This window comes from Lacerta agilis, chromosome 4 (assembly GCF_009819535.1).
Source record: "Lacerta agilis isolate rLacAgi1 chromosome 4, rLacAgi1.pri, whole genome shotgun sequence".
Lineage (NCBI taxonomy): Eukaryota > Metazoa > Chordata > Lepidosauria > Squamata > Lacertidae > Lacerta > Lacerta agilis.
Window position 1 is genome coordinate 38,964,243 of NC_046315.1, and position 21,374 is coordinate 38,985,616.

General features: G+C 41.4%; 1 protein-coding gene across 1 annotated transcript in view; it reads left to right on the forward strand.

The window, feature by feature from the left end:
* Nucleotides 1-281: 281 nt before the first annotated feature.
* Nucleotides 282-21,374, forward strand: part of PTGFRN (prostaglandin F2 receptor inhibitor) — a 51,583-nt gene continuing 30,490 nt past the window's right edge. Inside the window, exons 1-5 of the mRNA XM_033145879.1 lie at nucleotides 282-297; nucleotides 557-934; nucleotides 1,907-2,320; nucleotides 3,630-4,013; nucleotides 7,700-8,125. Of these exons, the coding sequence (XP_033001770.1) occupies nucleotides 282-297; nucleotides 557-934; nucleotides 1,907-2,320; nucleotides 3,630-4,013; nucleotides 7,700-8,125 (1,618 nt within the window). The remainder of the gene's footprint in view (nucleotides 298-556; nucleotides 935-1,906; nucleotides 2,321-3,629; nucleotides 4,014-7,699; nucleotides 8,126-21,374) is intronic.

Consider the following 21,374-nt stretch of genomic DNA (forward strand, 5'->3'; position numbering starts at 1 on the left):
CAGAATTGGTGACTCTCTTTTCAGTCATGGACAGGCAGCTCATTTCAAATTACTTCTGTTTCTGAAACAAGACGCACCACTTCATCTGCAAACTAGATGAGGTGGTAATTGGACTCTTTTAAATTCTTGATTCAGTTTTGTTAACTCTTCTAAAGTGGAGCTGTACATAGTGCAGATGAAAGGGAGGATCAAGGAAATCATGTTTGTGGAAAGAACAAGAATTCTTAAATTGTGGCTGACAGTATTCACAATCCCAGATGGCATCCAATGACAAGTCGAATATGGATGTAGTGAAGAGTAGCAAAGTCCCAAAGGCCACCCATTGCATTTCACAACTAAGCAAGGATTTGATCTTGCCTTCCGCCATTTCAACGCACTGCCCGCTCTCCTAATTCGCTGACAAACATTTTCACCTAAAACATTGCAACATATCATCAATTAGAAGGCAAACAATAGTGTCCTTTTTACTTTCCTACCTCCCCACATCTCCCTGTTTTAATATATATATATATATATTTGCAATTTTTAACTTACAATCCATTGCTTTTCCCCCTAGCTTCTTGCCACGGGCGTATTGTGAAGGTGCCTGCAGGTCCTCTAGTGCGAGTTGAGAGCACAGAGGTGGTGATTCCATGCAACGTTAGTCAATATGAAGGACCCAGCGAGCAGAACTTTGACTGGGAGTTCTCTAGAATCTCTGCTCCGGACTCTAGATTTGTACAAGTAGTGAGTACTTGGGACCCTTGGTTCACGTCTCAGGAGTATAAAGATCGGGTTGACGGTAAAGAGATCACATTGAGGCGAAACAGCAACAACTCTGTGGAACTCGTGATTGGAAACATCCGCCCTGCTGACCAAGGGATGTACCGATGCACAACGCCCAGCACAGATTCTGTCGTTCAGGGAAATTACAATGCCGTAGTTGAAGTCAAAGGTACTTCTAAAGGGTGAGGGGTATTTACAATTGGTATTGGGTCTTAGTGTAATTTTGCAAGCGTTACATGAAATTGCTGGAATAGATGCAATCCAGCCAAATACACTTTTGTATAACCTGAAGGTAGACAGTGCCCCATGTCCCATTGTCATAGCACTGTCCTTAATTGAAGCAGTGGGTTGGTGACTATCTCAACAGGATCGTTTGAATTTATAAAACAAAGCAAAATGCTCAGAATAAAGGTAAAGGGACCCCTGACCATTAGGTCCAGTTGTGTCCGACTCTGGGGTTGCAGAGCCAAGGGAGCTGGCGTACAGCTTCTGGGTCATGTGGCCAGCATGACAAAGCCACTTCAGAATAGCTCCTGTTATATTCCAGTCTTTTTTTTCCTCCTTCTTCTCTGACTTGTGTTTCTAAACAAAGTACAGTGGTGCCCCGCTAGACGAAAATAATTCGTTCTGCGAAAATTTTCGTCTAGCGGGTTTTTCGTCTTGCGGAGCGGCAATGACAGCCGCGCTCCACAAAACGGAAAAAAAAGATGGAAATTTTTCGTCTTGCGAGGCAGCCCCATTGACCTTTTCATCTAGCAGGGCAGCCTTCCGCTAGACAAATGCCTTCGTCTAGCGAGTTTTTCGTCTAGCGAGGCATTCGTCTAGCGGGGCACCACTGTATACTGGAAGGGGAAGTTTCTCTGCTAATAGATTTACTTGAATAGGTAATTGTGGGTGGAGGTCTTTCTGAAGCTGAATAATTGATTGAGTTAAGGGAGAAAGTGTGGTGTGTGAAAACACTTTTTTGCTCATGTTTTCCAATGTGAGTGATTTGTTTTGGCTCAGCGTACTCATTATGCTGCATAATTAGTCATCTCTTTCATGACAATCTACCACAGCTTGACTCTGTTTCATCGTTGCTTTATGTAAAGCCATTTATTATAGCCCACACGCTTGATAACTTTTTCTTTTCTCCGAATAGTGATTGCGGATGGCTTAACCATTGGTGGGTCTAAAGCTACATCCACTTGGAACTTATCAGAAGGAGATGCATTTCAGTTGCGCTGCTCAGCATCCACCAATTCTTCAGAACACACACATCTGCACGTGTCTTGGGAATTCAGAAACGGGTTTGCCTGGCAAGAAATTCTCTCCTTGACGCATGAGGGCAAGTTCCAGCCTGGTTCAGAGTATAACGAGCGCTATATCAGTGGAGATGTGCGTTTAGATGCCATGGCCAATGACATTTACCGCTTGTCTGTGTCCCAGGCTCTTCCAACAGATGAAGGTGCCTACAGGTGTCGAGTGAGTGAATGGGTTAAAGGTGCAGATGCTTCATGGCAGAAGATCCAAGAAAAGGCTGTGGATATAGCAAATGTGGTGGTGCAGCCAACAGGTGAGCATGCAGTATTCATGAAATGATGTTGCCTGTATCAGCATCTATGCTGTAATACCGTTGTTGCTGTGGGACAGAATGTGCAGCCACCAACATTTGGTGTTAAGCCAGAGTGGCTGCTCCCTTAAGTATCTCACCACAGTATATAACATCATAACAGTGTGTACTTTCCTCAGTACATGTGTTAGATACGTTGTGAAGGCACTGCAAATAAGAACTTAGATATTTGTGTTTTCTTTAAATACTTCCTGCATAGTTGTGTTTGGAATCTATTTAAAACCTAGGCTTCATAACAAAGGACCCTTTTCTTTTTCAGTAGTTTGTATAGGATATTTGTGTAAAAGGTCTTGTTACCTGGCTTTAGGGATTGCCTAGGGCTAAAGGAGAATTTAAATCTACAGTTGTATTAAGTTCGCAACTCCCTCCCCCCATAGCTTAGTTACTAGATAGTAGTCTTTAAATGACTATTCCCCTTCCTTTGTTTAAATATACCTGTGTGCAATGCATGTGCTTTGATGGATCATGCCAGGCTGCAAAATGTGTACAATGGTAATTTTGGAGAAGGAAGAATAAGCAAGTTGGCCTCTTAGCAGCAAAATGAAATTATATGTTTTTGCAAGTATGCTCATACTGGACTTGCAATCCTTTAATCACCACACAGAATTTGAAAATGCCACAACAATCCTTCAGATGTGATTCAGTTCTTCATAATAGTTAGTTTATAAAATCTGATTTGTACTCCTTTGGGAGTGTGTCTTGGCTTTAGGTGTATTCATTATGAGAAACAACATATCTGTGATGGTGAGAGACCCCCTTGACATTCCCTGTGCTTGAAGTTATAATGCTTGTTATGTTGGAGTAGGTACGCATGTGAGGTGTTGTTTTTTTCTGGGAGGATTAATTGTACGTAGCTAAATGTAGAGCCATTTGGAACACGTTCTGTTGGAAGGATGTTATAGCTAAGATGTAGATTGTGTGAAGCTGGATTGACAGTGAATTTGATTAGGAAAAAAATTGTTGTGTCCTTGCATATCCATGCACAAGGCAAAGGAAGCTGGTTTTATATTCTAAGAAAACTGAAATTGCACAATGATTTGCTTCAGAACATAGAATTAGATAAGTAGTGGAACTTGGAAAAAAATTCACTGCCTGTTTTTCCGTAGTTCAGCAATAATATCTGTGAGCTTTGCCTGTAAATATGTAGGCCACTAATTAAAAAAAACTGGCAGTGGAAGCCAACAGTTATGCTACCTGCTGTATTAAAAAGTTGAAAATAACACTTTTTGTCTTGCTTCCCTCCTGCCCAAAGCTTTAGGTGTGTTCATCACCAGAAGCAATGTATCTGTGACAGAGGGAGACTCCCTTGACCTTACCTGCAACTTCACAACAGACAGAAGTGGTATTTTCCAAGCAGAAGTCAGGTGGTACTTCAGTGAATCACCTGATAGCACCATGGCAGAAGCTCAGGTTTTGCTAAGTGCAGACCGTGATTCTGTTGTTAGTGATTCTACCCTCATCAGCCTCAGCCATGTGGATCGGAGTTCTTACCACCTATTGGTACGTGATGTGAGCACTGAAGATTCCGGTTACTACTACTGCCAAGCAACTCTCTGGGTGCCACAGCACAATGGTAGCTGGCACAAGGTAGCAGAGAGGACATCTGTGCCTGTCACTGTGGAGGTGTTGGCATTAGGTGAGTAGCTGGGTGGTGATGCTATAAAGTTGATGGGTAATTTTTCTTGTGTCATGATAGGGAACCTGTGGCCCTCCAGAGGTGGTTTGCTTTGAACTTGCATCAGTCCCTGCCAGTATGACCCAGTGGCAAAGTGATAATGGCAGTTGTAGTCCCAACAACCTCTGGAGGTCCACAAGTTTTCTATCCTGGGTTTATACCACAATATGGAAGTGAACAGAAAGTGGCACTCAATAGGAGTGATCCCTCCTGCCCTGGACTACGTGTTGGAAGAAAATTATGTAGTTCTTAAAAATGCTAAACCCTTTAAGACTTACCAGTTCATGCTCATTGGTGGTGTGTCCAGCATGGCCTCTTAACTATAGCAGCCATCCTGGGCTTTTTTTCATGACTAGTTATGGATGCCTTTTTGTGTCTAATGTGTCAGTCCTGAGAAAACATTTTAAAATGAAATGTTTGTTCTGATCAAATGTGGCTCTTTAACTTGACTTAAAAGAACACAAAGATGGAATAGTCTTAATATTTAAAGTGATCCCTGTCTTGGAAGAAAGAGGGGACATTCAAAAGCTTTCAACAAGCCCAAAGGTAGAGTTGGTGGGATATATAAGCTGGAAATCCCCACAGGACCTGCCATGACATAAAGCAGACTTATGCAGTGCTGGTTGTTGTTAAGTCTCGGTCTTCTTTAGCAGTCTGTCTGAAAATACATGGGCTGCCATCCTCTGTAGCAATGTAATTTTCCCCATTAGTCATACAAAGAGAAAATTCAAAATGGTTGAGGTTTTTTTTAGATGGAAATGATCCACACTGTTTAAGTTCTTCTTAAAAAAACAAAACAAAATAAAATGTTTTTTCTCCAAAGAAAAGAGAAAGGAAGGGAAATGAAAATATAGTCAAATGCACACTTGTTCTGAAGGCCACATCTATAGTTTATATCTGGCAAAGCTGCATAGTAGGATCTGGTCTCAGGTAGTCCAGCGACTCATCTAGACACCTTCTTTTGCTCTGATTTGTTGTTCTTGAGTGTGGCTTGGACGACTGGACTAATCCCATAGTCACTACTATAATGGTTCTTTCAGACCCATTGTTAGATCTGCCAGATTTCCTTGGGGAAATCCTAAGAATAATATAGATCACTTTCTATTATTTAATAGACATTATATCGTATGGAAAGATTAGGAGGCGAACCAGAAGTTTGTCTAGACAGAAGCATTGTTTTTCACTTTTCCTTACCCCAATATTCTGCTTTGACTTTATGGAGAACTGTTTTCAGTCACTCTGTTTTCCTGGCTGAACTCTTAAGCTACTGAGATCTGCTTTTTATGCAGATCTTCTAGGAAATGAGCATCCAGGCAGGAGAGATATGGAAAACTGAAACCCTAGCACAAATTTCTAAAGAACCATGTTGTTCTGTAGAGTTTGCCTTGACGTGTCAGCATCTCTTAGAGGATAATTAAAAAAATCAAGTTTCTGGCTTTTGACTTTGCAATTAGGAGCCAGATGATTCTTGACAGCCTTTCAAGGAGTGGGAGCAAGCATTTCTACTTACACTCTGCTGAAATTCAAGCATTGTGCATATACACTTCTAAATGCTATCGTAGCACAATCGGAGACTAGGTTGATGGTAACCCAGTCCTGACAGCCACAGCATCTCTTGTACTTCAGAGAGCCATGACAGCTGAAATCCACTTCTGCAGTATTTGTACAATCCAATTCTAAACATGTTTATCTGCAAGTAAATCTCTTTGGCTGCATTACAATTTAACAGCAAGCCAAAGAGTATAAGCTGATAACAAATCATAGTGTAAGCCTGGCTAGTGAGGTTGGTTTGTTTGGGCAATACAAACCACAACCTTGGATTTGGATGAAACTTTAAGCCAGCTGCTTTTTTATTGGTTTCTCTCCTGCTTTACCCACACTGCTCTCAAGGACTAGAATAGTGAAACAGCCCCTGTGCACTGCCTAGCATGGTTTATGAACTTTAGTTAGTATTTAGCTCTATGTGTAAATGCAGCCATTGAGTTCAATGGGCTAATAGGTTAGTTTAGAATTATAGCCTTAGAGGAATGAGAATAAGCTGCGCAAGTTTTTAAAGGAAAGGAAAGGAAATCTGAAGATGGCCTAATGATTTCCATCCTGCTTGCTGTAGGCCTAATTATGAGAGTGAGCTTGTCTCTCATTCTTCTCATCCAACAGACATCCCACCGAATGCAACTAAACAGAGAGGTGCCACTGATTCTGTACACTCAGTGTACTTCTGTTACCAATATTATCTGGAAAGCATCCATAGCTTTAAAAGCTGCCTTGAATAGGGTGCTTCTTTTCTGCATTGAAAGCATTCTGTTGGTCAGTGGGAATTTCTTCGCTTTTGCATCCCAAATTAGTAATTATTTTGATGCAGGTTAAGGGGGAGCAGAAAAATGTTTTTCAAATGATCTTACATTGCCTGTGGGTGGGTAAAGCAGGAGAGGAATTCTCATCTGTAGTACATAAACCGCGTCCAAAATTCAACAGCAGCCCCCGCCTACTTGATTGAAGTTTGAGAGCTTGGCAGGGTATTAAGTCGTTGAACTGTCAGCAAGGCTGTTCTTTGACAGCTGACAAGAGTGCAGGAATGAGGCTTATCCAGCAAGCCTTTTATTCCTTCCTGCTAAATCCTCTGTCTGAGAGTCAGTGTGAAGAGACTAGTTGGAGCACTACTGTCAAAGCCAAAACTTGCCCCAGCCATTCTATTCCCTACAGGTCTTCCAAATGCTGGATATGATTAGCTGACATCCCATTTACTTTCAACTTTCTTCCATTTCCTAATCAGGACATAAAAATGTTGTTGGTGCTTCTGTTTGGAAGCAAGCTGCTCCAGTGAATTACATGGGCTGGTTCAGATTATCATATATCATTATGCTGAGCCAAGAACAAGCCTTTTGGCTGCACATGAGCAACTCTTTTGCTCCTCCCTTCCCGCTAAAAAACCAGGGAGACATTGATTAACTATTGCTTCCTGTATCAGCCAAACCAGGAAATTAATTTTGTGGGACAAGTAAGGGCATCAATCCAACTTCAGACTCAGTTTTCAGAGTTCTTTCAGACTTGTGATTATGATACTGTCAGAAATTGTATTAACCTTCCCCCCCACCCCCCAGTAAAGTTAACTTGAAGGGTATATTCAGTTTCTAGCACTGGCGTTCAACACCAGGAACAAGTAAATGTGGGATGCTCTCCAATATTGGCTTGCTCAAGTGCCAGCTTTCCTCTGCCAAGGTCGCTGAAGTGGGCAATAAAATGAATGGTAAAGCAGTGTACAGAAACCTGACACGCTCTTGGCATACCCTTCCAAAATGGAGAGCATGTTCATTAAAATGAAACATTTCCCTGAGAGGCAGACTTTGCAATTGCAATGCAGTGTTCTGTAACCAGAATGTTGTATTATGAAATTCCTACAGTATAGTGTGACTTACTAAATTTTGGCTTTAGATTCTGCCTTTTGTTTGACTTGGGGCTGCATGCCATGAAGATACTCCATTTCTGGGAATTACATGCCCCATCCCATGCCATGACTTGCAAGATGCCAAAAGAATGTTGCCGTTCTGAAATGATAAATGTGAAAATGTAGCCTACATTCTGAATTGGTCTTTATTTCATACTTTTGTTTCCTTGTCTGTCTTCCTGCTTTACAAAATGCTTCGCAGAGCCAAATTACCATGTGTTTCTGAATGCGACTAAAACACCTAAGTATGCAGAAGATCCCACAGAATTGGAATGTAGGATCACAGAGGCGCAGAACACTGAAACAAATGTGCGTTTCACTGTCTCATGGTACTACCGATTACCTATGCGCAGCGATGAAGTAGTGAAAGATGAACTTCTTGCCACCATGGATGCAGACTGGACACTGGTAGTTGGGGACAGAAGCAAACAACGGGCCCAGAATGGGGAAATTATTTTCTCTAAACCAACTGTGGACACCTTCCGCTTACGAATCCAGTGGACCTCTGAAGTAGACAGAGGAGATTATTATTGTGTAATTTCTTCATGGAGCAGGCAACGAAATAACAGCTGGATAAAGATCAAGGATGTGGCTTCTGTGCCTGTAAGCATTTTATGGTCTACACAAGGTAGGAATCTTGTACAGCCTGACTTTAAAACCTTGTGATGCAAATTGTTGGTGACTCAGTGGCTTGCCTTTATAGACTCCCAGATTGAAAAATTCTAAAGGATTTTGATAGATGTATATACATCTGACATTGCCATCTTTAGAGGGGAAAGTGGATGAAAGTGGCTAATGATGAGATCAAAGAGCACAGTACCGTTTAGGAATGTTCAGCACAATCGACAATGATTCCAGGCTAAGGTTGCTAAGAGCCCTGTGCTAGAAATATTTTAGGGCAGCGACAGCGTACACAGGGCTGGATTTAACTAATGTGTTTCATTTGGAGGAGTCTACATAAGGACTTCCACTAGTGCATCAGGGCTTCCCTGCTTTCCTGCCCCCCAGCTCCAGCTCCCTCCACTGCCCCCCCCAATTGACTTGGAGGAGAACACCCAGAACAATGTGTAGAGGGAGAAGAGGTAAAATCATTCCACCCAGCAAGCACTCTGGCAATGTTGAATTCCTCCCACAGGGTGTTATTCAACTAAAATTTCCTCAGAGTGGTCCCACTGAAATGAATGAACATGGCTAGGTGAGGTCAATTTTAATTTCAGTAAGTCGGCTTTTAGTAAAGCTTAGTTGAATATCACCCACACCATCACAAACTCTTGTCCAAACTCAGTCCTTCTGGCAATGTACCAGGAAGCAGCTTGAAATGTATGTGAAGGTGGAGTCCTGAGGAAATAGCAGCTGCAAGGAGTTGTGCAAGAGACAGAAGGTTTATCTGGAATTCTTAGAGTTCATCAGATGCAGACTACACAGTCAGGATCTTTTTTCACACCCAGGTGGCAAGAGAAAAATTTAAAAAATGATATTACGTTTGTTTTGTTTAGAACGATTTACAGACCATTTAATCACCTCCTGCTTAAAGACCTCCTTCTTTGGACAGCCATCCTTTCCTTGACAGCCATCTGTCAGGAATGTTTTGATGGTGTTTCCTGCTTGGCAGGGGGTTGGACTGGATAGCCCTTGTGGTCTCTTCCAACTCTATGATTCTATGATAATCACAACTCTCTACTCTCAAGTGGGTGTGGGAGGTGGGAACATGGAAGATGGACCACAATGCTGGTTGTCACGGTGGCCTTGGATATCCAGACCCCTCGGCATCATGATTAGAATGAAGGAAATCAAGTAATTGACTTGGATCATTATCAGATTCCTGTTCTTTTAATAGAGTAAACTAACAGCTGTTTTTGGTTAGAGCTTTTATCTGATGGAAAGTTGTGTCTAGACAGCAGCCAACAGTCCTGATTGGACACTCCTGCACATAACTTGAGTGTAGGAAACATGCTTTAAAAGGGCAAGCTGCCTTTTTCCTTGGAACACCTTGTGTTCATTGCCTGTAGAAAGCACAAGCAGAAACTTGCATTAGTTCCCGAAAGCCCTGTGATCTGGCCCTGTGATATTCAAGAACAGACCAAAGTAGCCTCGAAGTCTGGGCCGTAAAGGGTGGAAGAAACAGAAACAGCATTTCCAAATCCACATGCTTCAGAGCTGTCAACAGTCACCTTCATGAAGATTTTTCAGAATGTAATTGTTTGTCGGCGGCAGCTGCAATACAGTGTCACACTCTGCACCAAAGGCTGACTTGAAAGTTCATGTGATCAATGGCTTCAGTTCTTGTTGAGTGCCCGGGACAAGTTGCAACTTCTGAACCAGAGTTTTTCTGTCTCTATTTTTACACGTGGGGATCTGCCACAAGATGTTTGTAAGAATGAAAACACCATGGTGAATCAGAGTTGCTGTGTTCTTTTTCTGTCAACTTGCTTTGAGTATGTGTTTACTGAACCAGTCGAGAAGCAGTTTTGCCACCAGTCGAGAAGCAGTTTTGCCATAGTGTACAGTATGCTGCACCAGGTATCCAATTAAAGCACTGAATCTGGGCTTTGAATGTTCGATTGAAACAATTCATGCTAGTATTCCTTTTTGAGTGATGGTCTCAGCAATACAAAGGCAAGGCTTCGGTGGTGCTTTGGACAGTTCTCTGTGTGGCCCAGGCTGGAGGATGTATTCAGCAGCAGTCATCCCCAGACTAGGTCTTAGAGCTGCAGTTTATCAGTGTTGCTAGCTCTGTCTTTTGTGGGAGCAGCCCCTTCATTTAAATGGACTCTGCTTGCTTTATCATTCACTGACTCAACATCCACCAGTTGGAGAGGTACTGGCACAATGGGCTCCTCTTTTTCCAAGTGTAAATTTGAGGCTGACCATCTTCCACCCTAAGTTCCTGGTCTCATCCCCTGGAGAAGGATGTCATGATCCCAGTGTCATGGCAGACAGGCTCATTGTCAAAGCCCTGCATTACAAGAAAGGCAACCCCCCCTGTGTTTTCTATTGACAGTGCAAAATAAGCACATTTTTTGTACAATTTCCCTTATTCTGCAAATTTCATTAGTTTACATAATTTATTTTGGTTTCTTTTAATGATGTGGTGCAAAGAGGTACGCAGAGCACTTACGCAGAGCACTGAAGCCCCACTGCCAACTTGGAGTTTTTTTAGGGCAGTTACAATCCACCCTATAATAAATATTTTTCGCATTTACAGAATTAAAATAAAATAAATAAAAACTTAAGCTCTGTCCTTAAATTAGTCATACAATGCAGTACCCTAAAAGCACGGGAGGGGGTAAAAATCAAGACCTTAAAACAAAAGCTAAAAGAGCAAAGAATGAAACCAAAATCTAAAACAGATTTAAAATGCTGCAGCAACCTTAAAAGGCCTGGGGGAAAACTTAATCTGGCACCAGAAAATCTGAACTAGTTTCTGCTGTGCTGTTCATTGGTTGAGGCATGCTTTTCAAGATAGGTATCTTCCTTCTTCCTCTTGTTTGGTAAGGAAAAGTTAACTGATAAAGAAGGGACCAAGTCAGCAGGGAAATCTTGGCTTTGTGTCTAAGAGTGTCACATAGTGAATGGACAGCTTGCAGCTCAGTGCAAAAGGTTCAGTGCAAAAGGAATAAATTAGTGGATCAGGAGGAAAGATCTGTGGCTCACTTAATTTATGGACATGCAGTGATTATTTTAGTAACTAGATGCTTATTGAAACATCCAAGCTTGGAGTTGAAGTTTCTGACACTTACACCACACTGGCAAACTTTTTGAGAGCAAGTGTGCACTTCAGCTGTGGGGCGGGACTAGAAGAATGTTCCTTGGCCATGGGCTTCCATCGAATACATTAATATCTTTCAAAGGATGAAGAAGTAACTACATGTATGCATTGCACAGATCAGTTTCGTCAGGCAGGAATGCTTAAATTAGCTGCCCAGACTTCCATCGCAAACACTAGAACTCATTCTCTTGGGATATCTTTCTGGGTCATAGAATTAAGTTTTGTTGTGTTTTAAAAGCAGCTTATTGGCTGCCTGATGAACACCAAGCTGCTCTGCAATTTTTTTGCTTCATTGGGCCGAGCTGGTATTGCCCACGGGCAAGCACTTGAGTGGCAAACAACACATTCACCCTGTGCTCTCCACGTACTTGCTGCTGCTTACCAGAGAGCTAGGTGAGCAGTGTTGGTCCACTGCAGCATCAGTTGCATACATGGAACTCTCTTAAGGAGCCAGTAGCCCTTTGTGGCTAAAAAGGAGAGGAGAGTCATGCCTACAGCTGTCATGTTTAACACTGGGCCATCACTGTTGCTGCCATTGGGTATAGAATTGGGGCAGAAGTCATGGGCCCCTCTGGACAGGGGGTTCCCCTAGATGCAGCAGGACTGGCTTGCCACATTTCAAAGCAAGAATTAAAGAAGGGTCCCTGTAAGATTGTCTGGAATAATGTCCATTACCATCTAAAGAGCCCCACCTCCACTTTTCATACCATTAGGTCTAGAGTCCAGAATTTATCTAATGGATTGTAGTCTTGCAGATGCATTTGTTGTGTGTTCTCCAACCTTAAAATAATGTTTGATTGTTGATTTGTTTTTATTTATTTTAAGCAATTTATATACTGCAAAGCTATAATTGTCTCCAAATGGTTTACAAGGCTGGGATGGTTGTGTGGCTGCTGCAGTACAGGAGGAAGGGGATCAGAAAGGAGGGAATTCAAAAGCGTATAAGACCTTTGAAAAACAAAACGCCTTTTCTCATACATTTGATGCAGTGCAGTCTTTATCATATATATTGCTGTTCCAAGAGAGTTTGACCTTTTAAAAAATTCTGACCTTTCCTAGATTATGACTCGGACGGCAAACAATATCTGTGATCTAGTCCTCCTGCTTGTGATCTATTCCTCCTTCCTCTTTTATTATAATGAGTGACCTGTTCCCATTTGCTCAGTGGCATTATCTATTTCCAGCAATTTGTACCCTGCCTTCCTATAATAATCAAGATAGCTTACATTGGTCAATAGAAATTCACAACAACCCATATGCATCAATAAATTAATATTAAAGTAACAAAAAGCATCACAGTATCAGATAGGATCTTGCTTTAAAGCAGCATCCAGAAAAACATTGTGAAACAGGGCAGTTTCTGCTGCCTGCTGGAAGCTGATCAACTGTTTCTCAGGAGTTAGGCACCACAGCAGAGAAGGCCCTGTCTTTCATAGGCTACTGCTATGTTCCTGTTGGCAGAAGAGCATGGAGCAGGGCCTCTGACTTATCAAGGGTGCATTTGGGAGGCGACTTTGACCTAATATACCCGCAGTGGCTCAGATAATAGTTTTCCTTCCTTAGTACAATTTATCCTTAGCATATTTGGGACCCAAAATCCTGTGGGAAGATAAGAGATTGCTTCAGCAAAGGCAAAAACCTCTCTATGTCTGCAGTTCATTGGGGGGAGCTAAGTGTATCCCACATCCATACAAAATACCCAAATCTGATTTTAAAAAACAGGATTGTGTAATTTCTATGTTTTGTAAAGTAAAATTTTAAAAGTAGTTTTGGTAGACTGCAAACCATGGTTTCAGGGCAATCTTAGTTAACTCAAGCCCTCATGTGACTAACATCTAAAGCAAAATATAGAACAGGCAGTGTGGGATGGGGGTTGGGGAGCATGTGGGCCTGCTGTGCTGTGCTGTGCTGTGCTGTGCAGATGTGACCTGAAGTTAGCTTGTGTGAAACAAGTCTGCAGATTGGTTTATATAATGCACCAAATGTATGGATTCCTCTGGTGGCTGATAAAAATGTGACATTTTAAAATTTGCGTGACATACTTGGGCTAAGAATGTTTTCCTCCTCCTGGACTGAAATGGAAGCTTTTCTTTGTGAAGTACAATATCCAAATTGCTTGTCACTCATACGAGGCTTTTTAGCTGTTGTGTCTCCTGAGAGAAATGTAGCATAAACAGTATAATAGCTGCTCAGACTTTAAAATGTAGCCTTGTTTGTGAAAGACAGGTTTATCCCATTTTTGTTAGACTGTGGAAATCTGTTTATACTCTTTAGGATGTGCTTTGGGTGATCTGAAATGTGGTGGCTACATGTGTGGCATTCCCCCCTTTTTTATTTATTTTAAAGTAAACACAGTTTTCCTTGATATTTTAGCAAGTTCCATTTCTTGCCAGATGTGCAAAACAGTATTTTTATAGTTCATCTTTGTTTCTGATGCTGGTTTCTCCCCCCCCTTCCTTCCCCCCTTTGCTTTTCAAATCCTTTTTCTTCTTACCAAGTGATGAGTTTGGGTCTCATGTGCTTAACTTAATTTTGAGTTGCTCTGTGTAAACCAAATAACATTAAAACGAAACTATGTTAACTGAAATACATTGGTCTGTGCATATGTTTTTACTAGACTTTGCAGCTCCTTAAAGCACTTGACCTGAGGGTTGTTGATTATGATCTGCAGTGGAATGGCTCTCTGCAGGGACTGAACATTGGTGGTCCTAGCCTCAGGCATATGATTTGGACAAAAAACCAGCCAGAATATGTGGCTTAGCTCCAGTTTTGTGATAGTCCTGACCTCCTGTTGACCCAGGTACGTCATGTAGTATTTGAGGTTCAGTGTATGGAACTTGCTCACCGTTGTCTGCCACCGGCTCTGTAATGGTATCTCTTGATTTAGCCTTCACCATTGCATTCTAGAATTTGTGGCAATCTGAACTCTGTTAAGATTACATGCCAGGAAATGATGGAAGTACCTCAGGCCCACTGCAGTTCATAGATTATCTGTGTTGAACTTAAGTCTCTGTGGATTACACAGAGCTCTTGTTTATATGATATCTATTTTTATTACTTATTTTAAATTTTGTTTTATGAGAAGCATTGAGAATTAGGAACATTTTGCCTATTGTTTTTTTAACCATGATTTGTGATTTGTTGCAATGTGAATTGGGCCAATGGCTTGAAGAAGTTGAAATACTTGAACTAGAGATCTCTGAACATTCCAGTTTTTGCAAATATTAAGGAAGCTACAGGACTCCCTTCGCTATATCTGCAAACCTGAATATTTGGGGAGGAAGATTGGGCAGTGGCAATAGTGACCTTAAGAAAAGGTCAATGTGCTACACTGGCCAGTCCTAAAATGAGAAAGATGGGCAGAACAGGTAGAAGGCTAAGGGGAAAGGGAATATTCAATCTGAAATACTCCATAACTATTCTACTAGACTCTTACCGGTATTTTTAACACTACCCACCCACCTTCTCTCTTCCTCCCCACCTTACATTGTACCTCATGTCTGTTGTACTCCTGAATCCTTTAACATACTATTTTCTAAACTTGACTACTTTAATGACATTCTCTCAATATGTCATGCTGATACAACAATAATTATAGGTAACTTAATCTGAGTCTGTAATATTGCCTGCGCTTTCAAGGGATGTTTGTGGGGGATATTGAAGATACTGAGACAATGTACCTAGTGTTAGAAAAGACTTAACAGCCAGCTAGTTAAAATGCAAATCTTGACCAGACATTTTCCTTTTAATCCGAAGATTTGCATCTAGAATAGAAAACTAAATCTGGCATTTATCTGATTGTATGTTGCCAGAGCAGAATTATAACAAATCCATCCCCTTTCAAACATGCTTTCAGTAGTTGTAGGATGCTGAAACATTGCTTGAGAATAATTGCCTGCCCGTGAGGGTCCCTTACATGTTTTCCAATAAATAAATAGCGTGCTGGGTAAGCTTACATATTGCCAAAAAGAGGGCACAGATTTGCATAAATTTGCATGTGTTTATATAATATGCGAACTTAGAAATAGTGGGTGGAATTTGACGTCACACTGTTACAAATGTTCCATCAGCACAAGCGTATCAGCTCCCCTCTCCTCTCGCTACTGTTCTTCCAACCACCCACCCCAAACCAATTTAGGGAGGCACAGGAGAGGGGGGCAGAGTCCCATTGTGAAGCCGTTGTGCAGCCTTTTGCTGACAGGGTTTGTAAGGTGAATCTGACCCAAAGACTGTAATATAAATAGAAGTGCAATACATCTCTCACTGTCAAGGGCAAGGCTGGCCCAGCTGGCCTGTGTGCCTGCTCAGTCTGCCATCCAGGAGCAAACTGCTGATGGGCAGCCTTGGCTCTTCCTCCTTATAGTTCTTTCATTTGGAACTGGACTTGGACTGGACAGCCCTTCAAACAGAGGATGACTTCAAAGTAAAGCAAAGCAGGACATAATAGGTACCCTAAGTGAGCATCATATTTGGGACTGACCTATGGTACTTAAAAACACCACCACCACCACACACACAGTGCAAGTATGTGTGTGGCCATGCCACAAAACTAGTAAGGCTCTCTTAGCCTTTAAAATTTTTCCTCTTTTCATTTCGCCACTATACACTTGATAAGAGTGTAGGCACTTGGTGTTTTTGAAGGTTAACTACTGTATCTAGAGCACTGTGGATTGCATTAAATGCAAAATACTGTGCTCCACTGACAAGTCTAAGATAGATACTTAGTCCTTGTAAGATCGATCACAAACGGAAACTGAGAACTAAGTGGCAAATCAAGGAGTACTTCTTAAGAACAGGCTTGCCTTTCAGAGACAAGAATCAGTAGCTTTTTACTGACAAGCTTCTCCTATCTCTTATTCATATTTAATATCTCTTGATCATCAAAGGCAAGTTTTTAGAGGCAGAGGAGGAGGAATAGAAATTACGGCTGGGTTCGGAAGGAGTTCAATATACCAGCCAAGCTACTATAAACTACTTCCCTTGTTGCTAATCTGATTTTCTTTTTGAAGCTGAAATTTTATCCTATAATGGAGTAAGGAAACTGGTTTGATTTTCAGCTTAGAACAGATAAAGGAAGATAGCAAATTATAGAGATCGGTGCCTGAAACTAAAATTTACAATACCATAAACTATTAAATTAAAGAAGCATTAAATTGGTTAAACATCAGTGAGCAAAATCAACATACATCCCACTTCACTTTTAAAACCACATAGTCATAAATGGACAGTATAAACCGACATTGGCATAGGATTCAAGCTTTATGAAAAGAAACATTTACCAAAGTCCCAGTTACAGGTGGGTAGCTGTGTTGGTCTGCCATAGTCGAAACAAAATAGAAAATTCTTTCCAGTAGCACCTTAGTTGGTCTCTAAGGTGCTACTGGAAAGAATTTTCTATTTTATTTACCAAAGTCAATCAGTTTCTATAAGTCCCCTTCTACTTCATCAGTTCATTTAAAACAGCAGGGAAGAAGCTGCAGACCACAGACATAATTTGGTCCTCAAGACATCCCAGTTTGTCTCACTAGGTTATTTGACCAAGCCATGTCCATCTGCCCTAGGCTGACATCATATATTGGCCCAATTTACACATCACATTAAACCATAAACTATTCATATATGATGCCAGGTGTGGATCAGATAAAGATGTACTTGGGCCTAAAGGGATCACTGATCAGCTGAGTGACAGCATCTCCAAAGTCATGTGCAGTTCCCTGTACACAGTGCTTTGTAAGTATGGACAGTCAGCTGATCGTTTTGGTAAAATGGCTCGCCTGATATCATTGTGATGTCAGGTGACTGACAACGCTACCCACCTGTCAAAACTTGACCCACGTGAGTTCAGGGGAATAAGTATGCGGCTCATCAGCCATATTCAATTCCCAACTTAAAATTAGATGTATAGCCATAAGAACTCATCATTCCTTGGGTATAGCTTTGCTGAAGAAATACCTAATACCAGTTCAGTTCGGCTAAACACCGATAATCTGATCTATCCTCGAGATCCTAATTCAAAATTAATTCAGTTTCACAATCTTAGATCATGTGTACCAATTCTAAATTCTCTAGACAGCAACCCCTACCCCTGCAAAAAAGAGCATATTTTTGGGACCAAGCAAGGTTTGAAGGGTCAGCAAAATTGGCTTTCTCAAGATCTACCTTTAAGATGTCCTAAGTATCATAACTGAGCCATACACTCAGTACGGTACAAAGCTGGGCTGAACTACTTTGGGACAGTCTCTTCCCTAGTACTCAAAAGTCTCCTGGTACCTCAAGCTTGGTGCCACTGCCCACCAATTTAGGTTGGTTGGAAACCGTATACAACTGACCCTAATATTTGTGGAGTAATTATAAACACTTTAAAGGGAACACCATGTAACTAGAGGAGTTTCTAATATGGGCCAGGCATGGCAATGAATTGTGAAATTAACCTCCTTGAAACCTGCTTCTGGCAATAATAATAATAATAATAAATTCATTGTCAAGAAAATCATACGAAATAAATGTATTTCTTGCTCCCTGCTGTTACCGGAAAAGAAGGCATTGGTTCTTAGTTGTTTAAAAATTCTGTCCAAAATCCTAGACTTTTTTTTTTAAGGGGAAATTGTTTTTGGCATGTCTTGTCTTTCAGGGAACAAGGGAGATACCAGGAGATGTAGGAGGAGCGTTTCTTGGTTTCCACATAGGCTGTCTTGAGTATACTTCCCTAGTGGGAATACTCTGAGATCTCTCTTCTGTTAGGCAGGGTGGGGGAGAGGAGAGGGAATTAACTGAACAAACTTGCATCTTATTATTTCAAAAACAATTTACCTGGAAGAGGGAAGGAAATGTGAATAGGGAGTTGGATTGTTGCCCTGTGATTACAGGAAGACAGGCATTTGTCTGGGCAGTCCAGGGCAGAAGGCCAAGCTACCTCTCTCATTATTAAAGTACTTAACATTAGCCCATGGGAAAACAAAAGGGCAGGATTTAGAAAGGTGTCAAATTCAAATTTACCCAGGGGATATTTGAGCAAACGGATGTGTTTCAAACTAGGTTGTTGAGCTTTCCAAGTTGGAGGCTTTGGTACAGACTTGTAACAATGCATCTTGGGTTCCCTACCCTCTCACACACAACAAAGATCTTTCGTATGTGTGGCTGAGCCTGGGGGTGGTGGAAACCACCTTCCTGACCGTTGGACCCACTATTGGTCCCGTCCACTCAATCTGCTGTCTTTGCATGCAGGGGAATCCCTAACTCGCTGAGGGTTTGAGACCCTTTGGCTACCCTCCCCTGGTTTAATCAGCCAGTTGAAGCCGTTCCCAAGGTGTGGCCACTGTCACATGCTGACAGCTTCCAGGAGCCACAGGTGAGAGTTGAGTTCAGAGTGGGAACCAAAGATGGACGGGACTACCCCAGAACGAGCACAGCGTGTCCCTCACCAGAGGTACTATCCCTCCCCTAACACCCCATACACCCTGTGACTGGAGATAAGCTTAGGACAAAATGCTATATACTGTACAGCAATAGCCCTCTTGTAAATCACTATCTCTGATCTTGGATCCACTTATTGTGTACCTTACTCTCCAGTCTGCCGTTGGTGGTCAGCCAGATGCTGCAGAGAAGCACCTGGAAGACAAATGTGTGAACATGGGCATTGCCTTTTAATCTGTTTCAGCTTGTAGGTGCTAATATACTTGCTCTCCCAAATGCCATTTAGTATCCCTGGGTATTTAAGTACATTTTGAAAGCTACTGGGGGTGGGGGTGGGAACCTTGTAATTAGAACCCTGTTTTCTGTCCCACGATTATTACATGCCCATGTTTTTTTCCGCTCCAGGAGAGGAAAGCAGTAGTATATTAGGGGCATCTGTTAAACTATTTGCAAAGTAGAATACAACCTCAATGTTCTTGCAGTCATTGGTTTTGAGCACTAGATTAAGACAAGGAAAATGAGAGAGAGGTGGTGATAATGTAACTTGTTCTATCTCCTTGTCTTCAGTCTGAAATTAAATGATCCCTTGCCTTTGTAGTTCTGAAATGCAGTACAGAAAAGGACTATGAAAAGATGCTAACAGTGCACTCGTTTTGGAGATCATGGAAGCAATTTATATGAAAAGAAAGCAATTATGCTACGGAGGCTGCTACCCTTAAACTTTGTACTATGCAGCAGTTCTTGTGAAATAAGTGGGGATTTCTGGGGTGGGGGTGGGGGGACTTGAAGCTTTATCCAAAACGGAGAGCACTGTAATCTGATACTTGCAATTAGTTCTACCTCCGAGTCAATATTCAGTGGCCTAAGTGCACCAGCAAAAATGTGCTGAAGTTATTCTGCACAATAGCTTAGTTGAGGTGATAAAACATGGAAACACAAACTATTTATTTTCAGTGTACATTATTATTCAGGAATGTGGGCATTAAGGGGGGAAAATACCAAGTCAATCTTAGACATTTACTTCCTAGTCTCAGGATCATAATTGCAGCACTTAACACCAGCTTCAACTTGATAACATAGGCATGAAATGTGAAATACCACACTTGAAATGCTTTTTATAAAGACAGAATTGGTCTTGAAGTACTGTTCTACTTTTCTGTATAGTAATTGCATAATAGTAAGTTGGCAAAGTGTTTGCCTAGTTATACCTTGTTAAAATATTTATGTCCAACCTCTGCCAAGATGGCTAACAATAACCTAATAAAAACCATGGTAAAATGTAAAAGAACCTTAAGGGGGTTAAAACAGCTCATCAGCAACTGCATTAAAATAAAATACTATTAAAAGCCAGTGAGAGAATAAAGCATATTTTGTCTGCTTTCTGAGCACCATACGTAAGGGTGTTTGGTTAATGTATAAGGGGAGGGAAATTCCAAGGAGAAGATGTCACAGCTGAAAATATTATCTCCCCTTTGCAGCCACCATACCTCAGTATTCAAAGGGCATTTGGTTCCGCCCCCTGGCGACGTTGCATGTGTGACATCAGGACGTCGTGTGGGGCCCCCTCAATCATCTTGAGAAGTTGGTGCCTCTGATGGGGAGTCTGCCCCTTCCCCCTTTGCACAAATGACAATACTAACTGTTACACCTTGCATTTGGCATGGTAACAAACAGGCAGTCTGTGTGGATCTCTGAACACAGTTGTAATATTGTGACAAGGTCTCACTCCTGTCAACAATTGCTCTGCATAATTCTGCACTGACTGCAGATTACAGACCAAGCACAAGGAAAGACCCACATAGATTGTATTGTATCGATGCTTAGCATAGTCTTCATTCTTAGGTGTGATGGTAAGCTGCTTCCTGGGACCCAGGTGCTCTAGGAACCAAAGGCTGTGTTGGATTCTGAAGTACCACAAAAATGAAGTTCAAAGTAGAGACAGGAAAGGAATCTTCCTTAACATTGCTATAAAAGTTGGGGACATCCTGTGCTGCAGCCTCTATGTAGTGAAACTTCCTCCCCGCAGAGGTGTACCTGACAGCTTCAATATACAGCTTTCAGCAAATGCTGGGGACAAACCTGTTCACCCTGGCCTTTGACACTTGAGGGGCATATTTTTTTAGGACCCACTCTGTTTTTGTGTTCATAAGCTGTTTTAAATGGTTTTTCATGCTGTATTTAAAATTGTAACCTGCCCTCGGATCTTAGAGTGAAGGGTGGGTAATAAAATAAAATGTTTTTGATAGTAGTGAAGCATGCAGAATATTGCAAGAAGAGGCAGAGAGTTTGCTGCTGTTCATTTCAATGAAGCCTAGAGGAAGGAGGCTCTGGAGTGGTCATATTCTATCCTAATATGTTTTGTTGTGCATAGATTTGAGATGTAAAATCAAGGCAACTTCATTTACAACCTTCACAATCAACTTGCCTATTGTTGCTTCCTTTCAGAATTTAATTATAATGGTAATGATTTTCAGGAACTACTCTTAATAGTTTTCTCATTATTATACATCATTGTAAATCCACACTATTAGTGCTAAGTACAATCAAATACTCTTCATTTAACTACTAGCACATCTTAACGTTGGTTTATGGAATGTTTCAGCTTTTTGCCTTGCTTGTGCGTAATTGGAAATATAAAATCAACACTGAGCAAGTAAAAACTGTGTAAACAGCTTGGAGCTTCTGGAGAGTTTAA